Genomic DNA, 13,842 nt, shown 5'->3' on the forward strand with positions numbered 1-13,842 from the left:
AGTCCCTCCTAGGACAGGCAGGGGGACTGGCCTGGAGGTGCAGGGCCAGGGTCACCCAAGGGCTGCAGGGAGGAAGGCAGGACAGCAGTAGGCAGACTGATGCAGCCGGCCGCAGGGGGAAGGCTCCAGCCCCAGCTGCCCGGCCATCCCCCTTTCCAGGTGCACAAGTTCCTGGACAAGAACCACGACCAGGTGCGTCAGGACGTGCTGGACCTATTCATTCGGAGCCGGACTCGGGTGAGCAAGCCTCCCTCCCCGGTCCTGGCCCCGCCCCAGAGCACAGCCCACAGCCAGGCACTCTCCTCCCAGAAAGGGGGGGTCCCCAGCTCCATCCCAACCCTGACCCCACCCCCCCAGCCTTGCCTTGCTCTGTACTTTCTCCCTTCCTGGCCCCGCCCGTAAAGGGCTAGGCCCCTGGCTGGCCCCCTGGATCGCCAGGTCTCTCCCCTGGCTCATCCTGGTCAGCCCGCCCCGCCTGGGCCCATCCCCACCTCCATCTGCTTGGTTCTCCCATCCGTATTCTCTGCCACCTCCCCCATCTGGGACTCCATTTCCTCTTCTGTCAAATGGCACCCTCCTCCTGAGGTCATCCTAGGGTTCATGACCCTGCACCCAGAAAAAGTCAGCTGACCCCAGGGCGGGTCCCTTGGGTTAGTTTTCTGGTGCTTCTTGGTCTGGAGACTTGACTCCTTTTGTTCTCTCGCCTTCTCTCTCCCTCTTTTCTCTCCTTGTCTGTCTCTTGGGTCCTATCTCTCCCTCTGGGTGCTTTGACTACTGCCCTGGGCTGCTGCCCATGCCTGCCCAGGTGGTGGCACGCCTCTTCTCCAGCCATGCCCCCCAGGCTGCCCCTCAACACCTGGGCAAGAGCAGCTCCATCACCCGTCTCCACAAGGCCCACACCGTGGCAGCCAAGTTCCAACAGTCGCTCCTGGATCTGATCGAAAAGATGGAGAGGTGGGTGTGGCAGGTGGGCGGGACCTAGCCTCCCCTGCAGCCCTGGGGAGAAGCACTTCCCTCCTCTGGGGCCTCACACCGCCTCCCCTGCCCTTGACCAGGTGTAACCCCTTGTTCGTGCGCTGCCTGAAGCCCAATCACAAGAAGGTGCGTGATGGCTGAGGCCCTCCGTCCGTCCGGAGAGAGCCTCTTCCCAAGCTCACGGCCGCGCCAGCCGCCACGGCCCCTGCTGGCGCGGTCAGTGCCCGTGCACATGGCGGGTCCTCCCCACAGGAGCCAGGCCTCTTTGAGGCGGAGGTGGTCATGGCCCAGCTGCGCTATTCCGGGGTGCTGGAGACCGTGCGGATCCGCAAGGAGGGCTTCCCGGTGCGGCTGCCCTTCCAGGCGTTCATCGACAGGTAGCTCCGCCACCATGCCTTCTCCACAGACCCGGGCCGAGCAGGGCGCGCCACGCACAGCTGCTCGGCTTGTGCACAGACCACCACATGCCAGCTGTTGTCTGGCATATATGTCGATTGTTTTGCAGTTTTTCACAGTTTTATTATGTGTTGATTCCAAAGAGAAATAGTTTTAATAGTGATTAGGACAAGCTTCCAGCAGATGGCAGTAAGGGGTCCTGTTCTGCTGACACTGGTTCCACAATTTCCTGGCACCTACAAGTAGGGAGGGAGTGCCTTCTGACTAGAAGACGCTGAGGAGAGCCCCTGCGGGGGGCCTCCTGGGGACGGGAGGGGTGCTGACTGCAGCCTAGCGGGCAGCCGGGCAGCAGCCCACAGCCCCAGGCTGAATTTGGGCCCCCGCAGGTACCGCTGTCTAGTGGCCCTTGAGCACAACCTGCCAGCCAGTGGGGACATGTGTGTGTCCGTGCTGAGCCGCCTGTGCACAGTCATGCCAAACATGTACCGCGTTGGCGTCAGCAAGGTGAGTGCCACCCCACACTCAGTCCCTGGAGGGCTCAGGTCCAGGGGCTTCAGAACCGAGCCCGTGGGACCAGAACTGTCCCAAAGGCAGTCCCGGGGAGCTTGGTAAGCGGAACGCCAACCCCACTCCAGACCTTGCTCAGGCCGCTCCCACTGCCTAATGCGCCCTCACCTTGCTTCCATCGCTCCACACCCAGCCCTCAGCTGCCCTGGCTGCTCTGTCTCCGTAGACTTCTGGAGGGGGAGGGTCCTGAGTCCAGTCACTGGCCCTTACCGGCCTCAGCACCTGCCTCCCTGCCCAGCTCTTCCTTAAGGAACACCTCCACCAGCTCCTGGAGAGCATGCGGGAGCATGTCCGGAACCTGGCAGCCCTCACTCTGCAGCGCTGCCTTCGTGGCTTCTTCATCCAGCGCCGTTTCCGCTCCTTACGCTGCAAGATCATCCTGCTGCAAAGTCGAGCCCGAGGCTACCTGGCCAGGTGCAGCCACCGAGGGCAGGACTGCCGGGAGCCCTAGACGAGGCTTGGGAGAGGCTGGACTTGGGTAGTCAGCTCCCTGTTCCTGGAGGTGTGCAAGCTGAGAGTGGGAGCCTCTGCCGGAAGGATGATGGCATTCTCTGTTTCTGCTTTTGGATGCCCTTCCGTCCCACCCCCGGCCCTTGTAACGGGTGGTGGGAATCCATCCAGCCAAGAAGGGCCCCACCTGCATCTCAGGGACCCTGGGATTCCAACCTGATGGGATCTGTGGGATCCAAGTGGTTGACTCCGGGCTCGTGATCTTAGCCACGTTCTTGCCCCCATTGAGCTCCTTTCCTTAGTGCCCAAGGGCCCCAGAGTGAAGTGTGGCACCAAGGCCAGGCTGGCACAGGTATCTCTGCCCCTGTTTACCCATGACACCCCCCACCCCGACACTTCTTTCCTCCCTACCCGCAGGCAGCGGTATCAGCAGATGAGAAAGAGTCTGGTGAAGTTCCGGTCCTTAGTGAACACATATGTGAGCCACCGGCGCCGCCTCAAGGTGCAGGCCTTCCCCTTGCCCTCCTCCCGGAGCAGGCTGTCCGTCTGGGTCCAGGGAGTGGCAGAGATGGGGAGGAGGCACTTAGCTCCCAGGAGGAGACTGTCTTGCGTTCGAATCCCCGCTCTGCCACTCACTAGCTGTGTGACCTCAGCCCCTCTCCAGCCTGACCTCCCATCTTCCCCTGAGGCTGCAGAAAGGGTGAAATGAATATTGAACGTGAAGGGTGTCCTGGTGCTGGGCTCACCGTGGGGTCTTCAGTAACTGGGTCCGATTGGAATTCTGCACCCGGACCGGTACTGAGTGCGGTTTGCTCGTACCTTGATGCCAGTCTTGGCCTGTTGTCACGTAAACCAACAGCAGACACATGCAGCACCGAGCGCCAGAGACCTGCAGCTGTTCCTGACGGTCCTGTGGGGACAGGCGTCCCCTCTCCCAGGGTTCCTCCTGCCCTTTGCCTTGTCTCTGTCTTGCTCTGTCTTTCTCCCTTGCCCTCCTGTGTCTCTGGCCACCCCTCTGCCTCCCTCCATCTGCGAGGTGGAGTCGCCTCCAGAAATCAGGCAAGCTGACCCCTTGCTTCCCTTGCTGGCCGCCCTGCGTGAGCCGGCTCGGCCTGCCAGGGCCTCTGCCCACCATTCCCTGCCCTGACCACCTGCTCTCCTGCAGCTGAGGGCAGAGCGGAGGCTCCGGGTGGAGGAGGTGCGGCTACGGGAGCAGGAGGTGGGTGCGGGGTGTGGGTGGCAGCAGGGGACAGGAGGGGAGGACGGCAGGTGGGGGTGTGGCAGGCCCTCCCCTCACCACGCTGTCCCTCCAGGAGCTGAGCAAGCGGGAGGTGGTAGCTGTGGGACACCTGGAGGTACCAGCGGAGCTGGCTGGGCTCCTGCGAGCGGTGGCAGGTACATCAGTGCTGCACGTGTGGTGGGAGTGGGCACAGGTGGGCAGGGGAGCCAGGCACCTCGTGCCTTCTTCCCTCCACAGGCCTTAGGCCAGCGCAGATGCCCCGGGTGGCCCCTGTTCGGACTCCCCGGCTCCAGGCTGAGCCCCGTGTCACACTGCCCCTGGATATCAACAACTACCCCATGGCCAAGTTTGTCCGGTGCCACTTCACGGTAAGGGCAGCCCAGCCAATGGGCACAGATCAGTTAGAATCGATACTGTCCTCAGCCCAGGGCGGCTCCTGCCCGTGCCCTGAGGGCGGGGTATGAGCTCACCCTACAGTTGCTGGGTCAGGAGCACCTGGGGCCCACGGGGGCCTGGATAGCAGGGGAGGCCCCAGGGGCTTGGGAAGCGGCCGTTTGCCAGCCAGTCCGGAAAGATGTCAGAAATGTAACGGTCAGTGGAGCCACAGCTCATTGTCCCTCAGAAAGGGCCTAGATGGGGCTCAGACTGTCTCTACCACCGACTTGCTGAGGGCTGGTGTCTGCCCCCTCCAAGCCTCAGTTTCCCCATCTGCACACTGGGGACAGGGGCTCTTGCCTTCTGGGCATTTGTGCTCTCACCTGGCACAGAGCAATGGACCCAGATGTGCTGTCAGTGCTGGCTCTGTGCCCATGTGTCTGCCTGTGCCCCCAGGAACCTGCCTTCGGGATGCTGACGGTGCCCCTGAGGATGCCCCTCACTGGGCTGCCAGTAGAGCACCACGCAGAAGCCGTGAGCGTCTTCAAGCTGGTACGGGTCTGTCTGGGCCACCCTCGGATCCGTAGCTGCTGTGCTTGAGGACAGGCCCTGGGGCTCTCATCCTCCTGACCCATCCCCGAGCCGAAGCCCCGAGCCAAGGCCTCTTCCTTGGAGGAGAGGTTTCTGTCAGGGGTCTGGCCACCCCTCTGCATGGAGATCTGGGGACTGGGGCTTTTCTTCTCCCAGCCATCTTCCCGCCACAAGGACGTTCCCAGAGACAAGAACAGGTCCGGGTTCTCTCCTCAAGGGCTCCCTAGTCTGAAAGAGGAGGCACGGCACATCTGGCTAGTGACTACCAGCATGCACAGGGAGGCGTGGAGGCTGGAAAGGCCAGGCGGGGCCCCTCCTCCAGCCCTGGGCGTGGGCTGAGAGCTCGCTGGAGGAGGGGCATTTGAGTTAGAGTCAGACTCTCTCAGCTGTGGAGGAGGCACAGAGAGAAGAGGAAATCCATGTGGTTAGAACAGAGACTCCGGAGAGCAAAGGCAAGAGGGGTATGGAGCTCAGATTTTCTCCCAAGGCCGATGGAGCCAAGGAATACGCTTCCATGGGAGGGATGTGGTTGGATATATGGCCCCTCTGGAGTCTGAATGGAGTTGGAGGCCAGGGGTGCTGGGCGGGGTGGGACTGTCTGGGAGCTATAGAAGGTTCATGAGCAGGAGAGAAAGCCAGCAGGGATGTTGGATCCTGACTTTTTCCCATGGCTGGAGGGTACTGCATGGTCATTTGGTGTAGGACAGTGATGGGCAACCTTTTGAGCTTGGTGTGTCAAACTTCGCCAAAAAACTGAGCATAACTCGGGTAGTGTGTCACTTTGAGGAAAAAACATTATTTCGCAAATGTTTCATCCTCAGGAGCAGCAAATGTTTCATCCTCGGCATGTGGCCGCCTCAGCAGCCGCGTGTCATCAGAAATGGCTAGGTTCGCCATCACTGGTGTAGGATATAGTTATTATATTGTAACTAGTAGCCCTGCGCACAAATCCGTGCGCCAGTAGGTCACCACTGCCCTCCTGTAGCTCCCCCACCCCCCCATAGCTTGCTGCCCTGCCCCCTCCTGTAGCTCTCGGCTGCCCGCTTGTAGTTCGCTGCCCCACCCTCCTGCAGATCCGTGATCCGTCGTTATGTGGTCGGTTGTGACACCTCAGGGCATAACAGATAATTAGCGTGTTCCTCTCTTATTGTATAGGATGGGGGACTTTATATGGGCAGGGGGCACGGGAAGGACCTGAGAGGGATGCATGGGGTGGGAGCCCGGCAGGAGCGAGGTTCCGAGGCCCAGGAGAGTGTCTGTGCCCAGGTCCTGCGTTTCATGGGTGACCCCCACCTGCACGGTGCCCAGGAGCGCGTCTTCGGGAACTACGTTGTGCAGAAAGGGCTGGCAGTGCCCGAACTCCGGGACGAGATCCTGGCACAACTGGCCAACCAGGTGTGGCGCAACTCCAGGACCCACAATGCCGAGCGGGGCTGGCTCTTGCTGGCTGCCTGCCTCAGTGGCTTTGCACCTTCCTCACGCCTCAACAAGTACCTGCTCAAGTGAGTGAAATGGGGTGGGGCTGGGCTGGGACAGGGACGCTGCACAGGGCCGGGGGTGCGATGTTAAAGGTCAGGCCAGGAGTGAGGTCTTGGTGTGTGGAAGCTGGACTTACTGTGAAGGGTAGGAGTCCAGTGAGATTGGATAAAGGACTTTCAGGGACAGTGGGTGGCAAAGCCAGGGCGTGGGGAATTTGGAATGGAGGCTCTCTCACATCATCGGGATGGAGTGAGGTGGTTAGAAGTATAGACTCTGACAGTCAGTGTGAGTCCCAGCTCAACCATATCAGCTGTGTGGCCTGGCGCACGTTACTTCGCCTGGCTGAGCTCCGTTTCTCAGTGTAAAGCGAGGGTGATAAGAATACGACTGCAGAGGCTCTGTGAGGGTCACGTGGAATGCTTAGGACAGGGGAGTGTGGGGTCAGCTTCCAGAGGAGAAGGCTCAGTGTCACCCACGGGGGGTCAGGATGGTTGGCAGGAAAAGCGCTCAAGCAGGCCCTGGGTGCAAAGTCTGCCGGTGGCTGTGACACTCACCTGCTGTAGGACCGGGATACGCCGCGGCTCCTCTCTGAACCTCTTCCCTTACCTATAAACTAGGGGTGGCAACCGGACCGCCTTCTGGGGGCTGTGAGCTCAGAGTGTACAGAGGGGCAGGGGCCACGTGCAGGGGTGGGCAGCTCACTGGTCAGCGTATGGACCTGTGGCGATGGGACAGGGCCACTGCCTGTCCAGGGCTTCCTGTGGGCACAGCTCTGGGTTCCCTCTTGTGGCCACCATGGACCTGCTCCACCGCGGCTCCTGGCCAGGCCCCCAGCGGCTGGGGGTGGAGCGAGCCAGGCGTGCGGAATGCCTGCCGGCAGGGCTCAGCTCAGGGGTCTTGGGCCAGGCTGACACGCCACAGCCGCCTCAGGGTGGGTGAGAACCTGGCAGCAGGCTCAGGGCGGGTGCAGCTGGGGTCCAGACGAAAGCAGGGGAGCGCCCTCCGGAGTCCTTCCTGCCCACAGAGTGCCGCAGACCCCACCGTCAGTGACACGCTGCTCTGACGAGCTTAGGTGGGCCGTCCTGGGACCTCTGGCCGAGTAACTCTGCTGGTTTGGAACACTTCGGGGCTCGCCTGTACCCTTCTTTTGTAGCCTAGCCTGGGAGCTTTGGGCGAGCCTGGGCCTCCCTTAGACTGGCTGCGGAACCCTCCCGACCTGGGCTAGCTTCCGCTCCGCTCATCCCGGCCCTAACTCCCACCTGCCAGGTTTGTGTCTGATTATGGGCGGGGCGGCTTCCAGGCCGTGTGTCAGCATCGCCTCATGCAGGCCATGGGCCGGGCCCAGCAGCAGGGCCCCGGGGCTGCCCGCACCTTCCCTCCCACCCAGCTCGAGTGGACAGCAGCACAGGAGAAGGCCAGCATGGCTTTGGATGTGGGCTGCTTCAACGGTGAGCTGCCCTCCCCCCGACCGCCTCCCCTCCTTCAGGCCTCGGCCCTGGGCCAGGAGAAGCTGGGGTGGGGGACGGGGGGCTGCTGGGCGTGGCCCTGGAAGGAGGTCTTGGTGTGCCTGTGGGGTGGCCCTCGAGTGTGGGAGAGGAGCCAGGGCAGAAAAGAACAGACCCAGGCCCCTGGGCAAGAGTGAGAGGCCTGAGGAAGTAGGCAGGAAGCAGCAGAGCGGGGCCAGCTGCCCACCTCCCAGGCTGAGCTGGCGCCTGCTCCTGTTCAGGCGACCAGTTCTCCTGCCCGGTACACTCCTGGAGCACGGGGGAGGAGCTGGCTGGAGACATCCTGAGGCACAGGTCGGCTCCTGCACGCCCTGCCCAGCTCAGCTCACCAGTGCACCTGGGAAGAAGGGAGGGAGGGGCAGGAGGCCAGACTCTCCAAAGTCCCCGGGGTCCCCTCTGGGCATGCTTGGGGTCCGCTCCTATCCCAGAGTCTCCCCACGTGGTACCTCGTGGCTTCGTCCCTCCTTCATGTCCCTTCATATGCTGTCCCCAGGGGCCTGGCGGACGGCTGGCGGGGCTGGACGGTGGCGATGAAGAATGGGGCCCAGTGGGCAGAGCTGGCAGGCCACGACTACGTGCTGGACCTGGTGTCAGACCTAGAGCTGCTCAGGGACTTCCCACGACAGAAGTCCTACTTCATTGTGGGTGCAGAAGGGCCCGTGGCTGGCAGAGGAGGCCCGAGAGCGTAGGTGGCTACCTGGGCCCCCCACAGGTGGCCTCTCACAGCACAAGACTGGCTGCTGAGAGAGCCTGAGTTCTGGACTTAAGCGTCAAGGTTCTCATGGAGGTGGGGCTGACCAAAGGGCCCCGCCTTTAAAGAGACAGTCATTCAATTCCAGAGTCCTGTGCAGAGGAGATTGGGTGGGAGTGGGGTGGGGGTGGGGGTGGGGTGGTCTGGGAGGCTATGGGTCTCTCTGGGGGTCAGATGCTCCATGTTCCCCTTACCCACAGGGTGTTTGGGAACAGCTGGGACTCAGATGAGGACACGCCCACTAGGCCCCAACCACAGGGGCACATGCCCAACGTGGCTGACTCCAATGGGTACTGCAGCCACAATGAGGACAGTACAGATGGGGAGACTGAGGCCCAAAGAGGTACAACAACCCGCCCAGGTCGACCAGCAGGACCGCTGTCTCTGGTGGGGAGGGCCCTGGGGCTGTGGGGGGGCATCAGCAGAAGAGAACGTGATGTGTCCCCCCTGCCAGGCCTGGACAGCCCTGGAGAGCCTGCTGTGTCCCACAAGGGCCTGGACTGCTACCTGGACAGTCTCTTCGACCCCGTGCTGTCCTGCGGGGACGCGGTAGGGATGGCTGGGTGTTCGCAATCAGCAGGCACGGCATGCACATACCCAGTCATACACATCCACGGGGGACACAGCCCGGGCCATGGGGACCCAGCAAAGGAGGAGGGTGTCCTCTTGGCTAGAGACACCCCTGGATAGAGGCTCAGACCTCCCGTGTCCTGTGGGATCCAGCCCCCTCAGGCACCCTGCTCACTCTGAGAACTCCCAGGAGCCCCTCAGGGCATGATGTGCAGCGCTGAGCAGGGCATACCCCGCTTTGAGCCTCATTTTACTCCTCCGTGAAAGGGGGGGTCGCCTGGGAGCTTGCAAGGTGGTGGGAGGACTGAGTGAGTGCGTGAAGGCAGAGGCCGGGCACACAGCAACGCTTGGCCAGTGGGAGGCCCTGGGATGGAGGAGGAGGCTGGTGTCAGGTGCCCGTTGCCTTGGAACCGTGGGAGGCCAGCACTGAGGCAGCCACTCGAGCCACCTGCTGCCCCCAGGACCTGGAGAAGCCAACAGCCATTGCCTATCGCATGAAAGGGGGAGGCCAGCCTGGCGGCGGTGGCAGTAGCAGCACTGAAGACACTCCCAAGAGACCCCCAGAGCCAAACCCAAGTCAGTACTTGCCCCAAGGTTGGTTCTAGGGTTGGGCAAGGCTGGGCCCCACTGGTTCTCCGGGCTCCCTCCCGTGCTAACATGGAGGCGGCCATGGGCAGGGTGGAGGGGAGGCAAGTGGGGAGGTGGTAGGAAATTCCCACTTCCCTCACCTCCCGCGCCTTGGGATCTGTGCCCTCTGCCCGGCTCTCCGAAGTCCCAGCCCTGGACGCCTCCACATTGGCTCTGCAGCAAGCTTTCATCCACAAACAGGCCGTGCTGCTGGTGCGTGCGAGGGGCCTGGGAGGGGGGTGCCTGGAGCGGGCCTGCCTGGTTACACCCCCACCTCTCCTCAGGCCAGAGAGATGACCCTGCAGGCCATGGCCCTCCAGCAGCAGCCCCTGAGTCCTGCCCCAAGGCCCTTCCCCCCGGAGGTGAGCCTGGCCTGCCCAGGGCAGCCTCGCACCTCGCTGAGCCTGGACCCCACACCGTCCTGGGCCGACACAGGTCCCAGAGAGCAAGCTGGTGTGTCCCAGGAAGCTCACCTCACACCCTGCTCTCTGCAGAAGCCCCAAGCCCCCGAGGCACGGCCCAAGCTCGTGGGCACTGGACCCCCCGCCAAGCCCGTGCTCCTGCGCTCCCCTCCGAAGCCCTTGACCCCCGCCCCTCCGGCCAAGGCCCCCCGGCCCCCCACCAAGCCCGTGGCTGCCCCCATTCTAGCTCAGGACCGGTCTTCTCCAGAAACCAGTGAGTGTCCTGTCCCTGCTGGGCTGGGGGGAGGCCTCCCAGGATGGACTGGGAGGTGTGTCTCACTCTGCCCCTGGCCCACAGCTTTGCCCTGCCCCGAGCTGGTCCGGTACTCCACACTCAACTCGGAGCACTTCCCGCAGCCCACGCAGCAGATCAAGAACATCGTCAGGCAGTACCAGCAGCCGCCCCAGGGCGGGAAGCCCAAGGCCCTCAGGTCAGCTCTGCCCCAGCCTGCAGGCAGCTGCCTCCTCCCTGGGCCTGGTGCCCCGCAATGTGAGGGGAGGAGTCTGTTTATGCAGATGCTCCCACGGCCCTCCCCCGCCGCCGTGGGGGCCCAGGCTGCCTTCTAGGCTGCGCTGGGAGAACCCCCTAGGGGCTTGTGACGGGGAGAGGAACTCAGTGCCCATCCCCCCAGGAAGGACTGCGGGAGGGTGTTCGTGAAGCGGCCAGACCCCCACGAGGAAGCCCTGATGATCCTGAAGGGGCAGATGAGCCACGTGGCGACAGCACCTGGCACGCAGGTGAGGGGCAGGGTCTGGCCGTGCCCAGGCAGAATGGAAAACAGTGGGGCCTCCAGGGAGCCTCAGAAACCCGCTGCCCCTAAAAGGCATGGCCCGCTGCGCCCCCTGAGCACTCTCTTTGGGGTGGGGCAGGTGCCCAGGGAGGCTGTGGCCCTGGTGAGGCCAGTGACCAGCGCACCGAGGCCACCCATGCGACCCACTCCAGGTGAGGAGCCGGGAGGGAGGGGGGGAGGAGGGACAGGGGGCAGGTGTCCACGTGGAAAGTGAGTCTGTGTGAGCACAGGTGTGTGTCTTGTATGTCCGTGGCATGCGTGTCCATGTCCTGAGCCCGTGTGGACCTACTGTGTGGACATTGTACAATTAGGTCAGCACTTAAATAACACTGATTTCAGGCCAGGCCCACCCGGGCCTTATTCAATCTTCACTGCACCCCGGACACAGTGCCGTCCGTACCTACAGGTGTTACCGATGGGGAAACAGGCACAGAGAGGTTAAATGACTTGCCAAGATCACACAGCTTAAAGGTGTTAGACCAGGGATCTAAATCCAGGCCTTCTGACATCACAATTGGAGCCCTAACCTCTACATCGTTTGCCTCATGTAGCCACAGTGACATTACGAGATATAAATCGACCCACACCGAGTTCCTGGCACCCGCTCCAGTGGCTCCTGGGAGAAACTCCGTGTCCCCCTGGCCTGAGACCTGCCCCCTCCCCGGCCTTGCCTCCTCCTGCCTGCCCGGGCCCCTGTCCCGCGGTGTTCCTGGGGCACCCCAGGCTCACTCCTGCCCTCCTTGCCCTTGCCGCTCCTGCCCGAGTGCTCTTCCCCAGACCTTCGCCTGCCTCCCCTTCTTACTGAGGCCTCCGTGGTCACCTCCTCAGAGAGACCTGCCAGCCCACCTGGACTGAAGGACCCGCAGACCTTCCCTAAATCACCCAGTTTCATTTCCACCTCATAGCTCCTAGCACTAAGGGTTTTGTCATTTCAAATTGTCTGTCGCACCCACATTTGCCAGGAGACCCTAAAGTCAAGGCAGGCGTCTTGTCTCTCCTGTTCGCGCGACACCCTCAGCCCCTGGCACAGGCCCGCACACGCTAGGTGCCTGTTTATAGTATGTGCCGGAGGGCGGGCCGGGCTGCAGCAGTGTTCTGCATGCGTGTGATCAGGTGTGTCTGTGGCCAAGGGTGTGGGATGCCACTCTACCCCAACCCTCAGCCAGCCCTGCCTCCCCTCACGTCTGCGATCGCTATGCTCCCCAGCACTGCCCTCGAGGTCGCTGGAGCCCGCCGAGGATCCAGTGCAGACGCAGCTGCACCGCCTCCCCAACCCCAGTTTTTATGGCTACCAGGACCCCCCCTGGCAGATCTTCCTGCGCAAAGAGGTGCCGGGAGCAGGGGAGGGGCTGACCAGGGGCAGAGGGCCACCCAGATTGGAGAACCAGGCCAGGGTGGAGCTGAGCGAGGCGGGGCTGCATCTGGGGGCGGATCCAGGTGTGAAGCAGAGTGAGGGGCCTTTGGCGGTCCTCACGGAAGCCCCACCCCCACAGGTGTTTTACCCGAAGGACAGCTACAGCCACCCCGTGCAGCTGGACCTCCTGTTCCGGCAGGTGAGGGCCTCTCGTCCCTTTCTGCCTCAGTGACGCAGCAGGGCAATGGGCACGTGGACTAGCTGTCTGCAAATTCTGCTTCTGCACTCAGAGCTGGGCTCCCTGACCATGTGTGGATGGGCAGCTGTTCTACTGCACCCCTAGTCCCACGGTTAGGGTCACAAGCCCATCTAACCAGGCCCGTGGTTTGTCTCAGCTGGACAGACCCGTTGTATAGATGACACCAAGGCCGGGAGGGGTGGCATGACTTGGAGGGAAGGAGAGAGGAGAGTGTCTGTGAGTGGGATCTAACTTACCCAGAGGACCCCACAGCTGCACCCATGGACGCCCCGCTCGTCCTAGAACAGTCCAGCCCGGGCTCCCAGCTGGGGAAGTCCCTCGGGCCGCCTGCACCCCAGCTCAGCTCATTCCCGCAGATCCTGCATGACACGCTCTCCGAGGCCTGCCTGCGCATCTCCGAGGACGAGAGGCTCAAGATGAAGGCCCTGTTTGGTACCTCAGGGCGCCGGGGAGGGATGCGCCCTGCCCCACTCACCTCCCAGACACTCCTCCTTGCTCAGCTCTGGGCTCTCCCATGGCCAGGCGACAAGTCTGAGGTCAGCTCTGCCTGACCGGCTGGGGGGCCTGGGCCGTCTGCGGGCCTCACATCCTGCCTTCCCAGTCGGCACTGAGAGCCTGCCTCTGCTGAGCCCGGCTCCCTCCCTGCAGCGGGGCCTGCAGGGGGTGGGGGCGGGTCCTGACCCACCTGCACCCCTCAGCCCAGAACCAGCTGGACACGCAGAGGCCCCTGGTGACGGAGAGCGTGAAGCGGGCTGTGGTCAACACCGCACGCGACAGCTGGGAGGTCTACTTCTCCCGCCTCTTCCCGGCCACGGTGCGAGCCCTGCCCGCCCGCCCCACCCCGCCAGCCCCCGGGCTCAGGACAAAGCTGACGTGCCCTTGTCCCCCCAGGGCAGCGTGGGCACGGGCGTGCAGATCCTAGCTGTGTCCCACACGGGCATCAAGCTCCTGCAGATGGCCAGGGGCAACCGGGAGGCCAGTGGGCAGCTGCGTGTCCTGCGCGCGTACAGGTGCCGGCAGCGGGTGGAAACGGGCGCTGGACACGGGCACAGAGGCCTCAGCATTTCCTCACTGTCTCTCCACAGCCGGTCACTGAGCACCACCATGGTGCCGGCCCTTGAATCCAGCCCATTTTAGAGACGGGGACCTGGGCTCAGCGAGAGAGGTGCTTGGCTCAGGCACACAGCTAGGACGTAGATGAGCTGGGAACCCGCGGGGCCATCCTGCCCCCCAGACCACACCCAGCCCTGCCCCACGGAGCTCACGTGTGGTCCGCAGCCAATGCCCGTGCGCCTGGAAGGGGAGGGGAGGGGCCCGGTGAGAGGCCTGCCGCGTCCTCCCCTCCCTGCCCCGGGCCCAGGTCCTGACAGCTCAGGCCGGGAAGGGGCTGGCCCACCAGCAGCATCCACGTGCCTCGCCTCGAAAGATGGCGATCATTCAGTTTATGCGGA

The 13,842-nt window shown here is 63.2% G+C and overlaps 1 protein-coding gene across 1 annotated transcript in view; it reads left to right on the forward strand.

The window, feature by feature from the left end:
• The window catches only part of MYO15A (myosin XVA), a 55,282-nt gene that overhangs the window by 23,736 nt on the left and 17,704 nt on the right, over window positions 1-13,842 (forward strand). Inside the window, exons 18-46 of the mRNA XM_054709330.1 lie at window positions 160-237; window positions 806-954; window positions 1,056-1,101; window positions 1,228-1,352; window positions 1,758-1,875; window positions 2,177-2,352; window positions 2,806-2,890; window positions 3,554-3,607; window positions 3,702-3,783; window positions 3,866-3,996; window positions 4,460-4,555; window positions 5,861-6,096; window positions 7,340-7,521; window positions 7,800-7,872; window positions 8,072-8,263; window positions 8,530-8,690; window positions 8,784-8,878; window positions 9,361-9,475; window positions 9,672-9,739; window positions 9,811-9,888; window positions 10,021-10,201; window positions 10,286-10,418; window positions 10,620-10,725; window positions 10,858-10,930; window positions 11,985-12,106; window positions 12,272-12,331; window positions 12,748-12,823; window positions 13,090-13,205; window positions 13,283-13,401. Coding sequence (XP_054565305.1) covers window positions 160-237; window positions 806-954; window positions 1,056-1,101; window positions 1,228-1,352; window positions 1,758-1,875; window positions 2,177-2,352; window positions 2,806-2,890; window positions 3,554-3,607; window positions 3,702-3,783; window positions 3,866-3,996; window positions 4,460-4,555; window positions 5,861-6,096; window positions 7,340-7,521; window positions 7,800-7,872; window positions 8,072-8,263; window positions 8,530-8,690; window positions 8,784-8,878; window positions 9,361-9,475; window positions 9,672-9,739; window positions 9,811-9,888; window positions 10,021-10,201; window positions 10,286-10,418; window positions 10,620-10,725; window positions 10,858-10,930; window positions 11,985-12,106; window positions 12,272-12,331; window positions 12,748-12,823; window positions 13,090-13,205; window positions 13,283-13,401 — 3,326 coding nt within the window. The remainder of the gene's footprint in view (window positions 1-159; window positions 238-805; window positions 955-1,055; window positions 1,102-1,227; window positions 1,353-1,757; window positions 1,876-2,176; window positions 2,353-2,805; window positions 2,891-3,553; window positions 3,608-3,701; window positions 3,784-3,865; window positions 3,997-4,459; window positions 4,556-5,860; window positions 6,097-7,339; window positions 7,522-7,799; window positions 7,873-8,071; window positions 8,264-8,529; window positions 8,691-8,783; window positions 8,879-9,360; window positions 9,476-9,671; window positions 9,740-9,810; window positions 9,889-10,020; window positions 10,202-10,285; window positions 10,419-10,619; window positions 10,726-10,857; window positions 10,931-11,984; window positions 12,107-12,271; window positions 12,332-12,747; window positions 12,824-13,089; window positions 13,206-13,282; window positions 13,402-13,842) is intronic.

Source organism: Eptesicus fuscus, chromosome 20 (assembly GCF_027574615.1).
Source record: "Eptesicus fuscus isolate TK198812 chromosome 20, DD_ASM_mEF_20220401, whole genome shotgun sequence".
NCBI classification, from domain to species: Eukaryota; Metazoa; Chordata; class Mammalia; order Chiroptera; family Vespertilionidae; genus Eptesicus; species Eptesicus fuscus.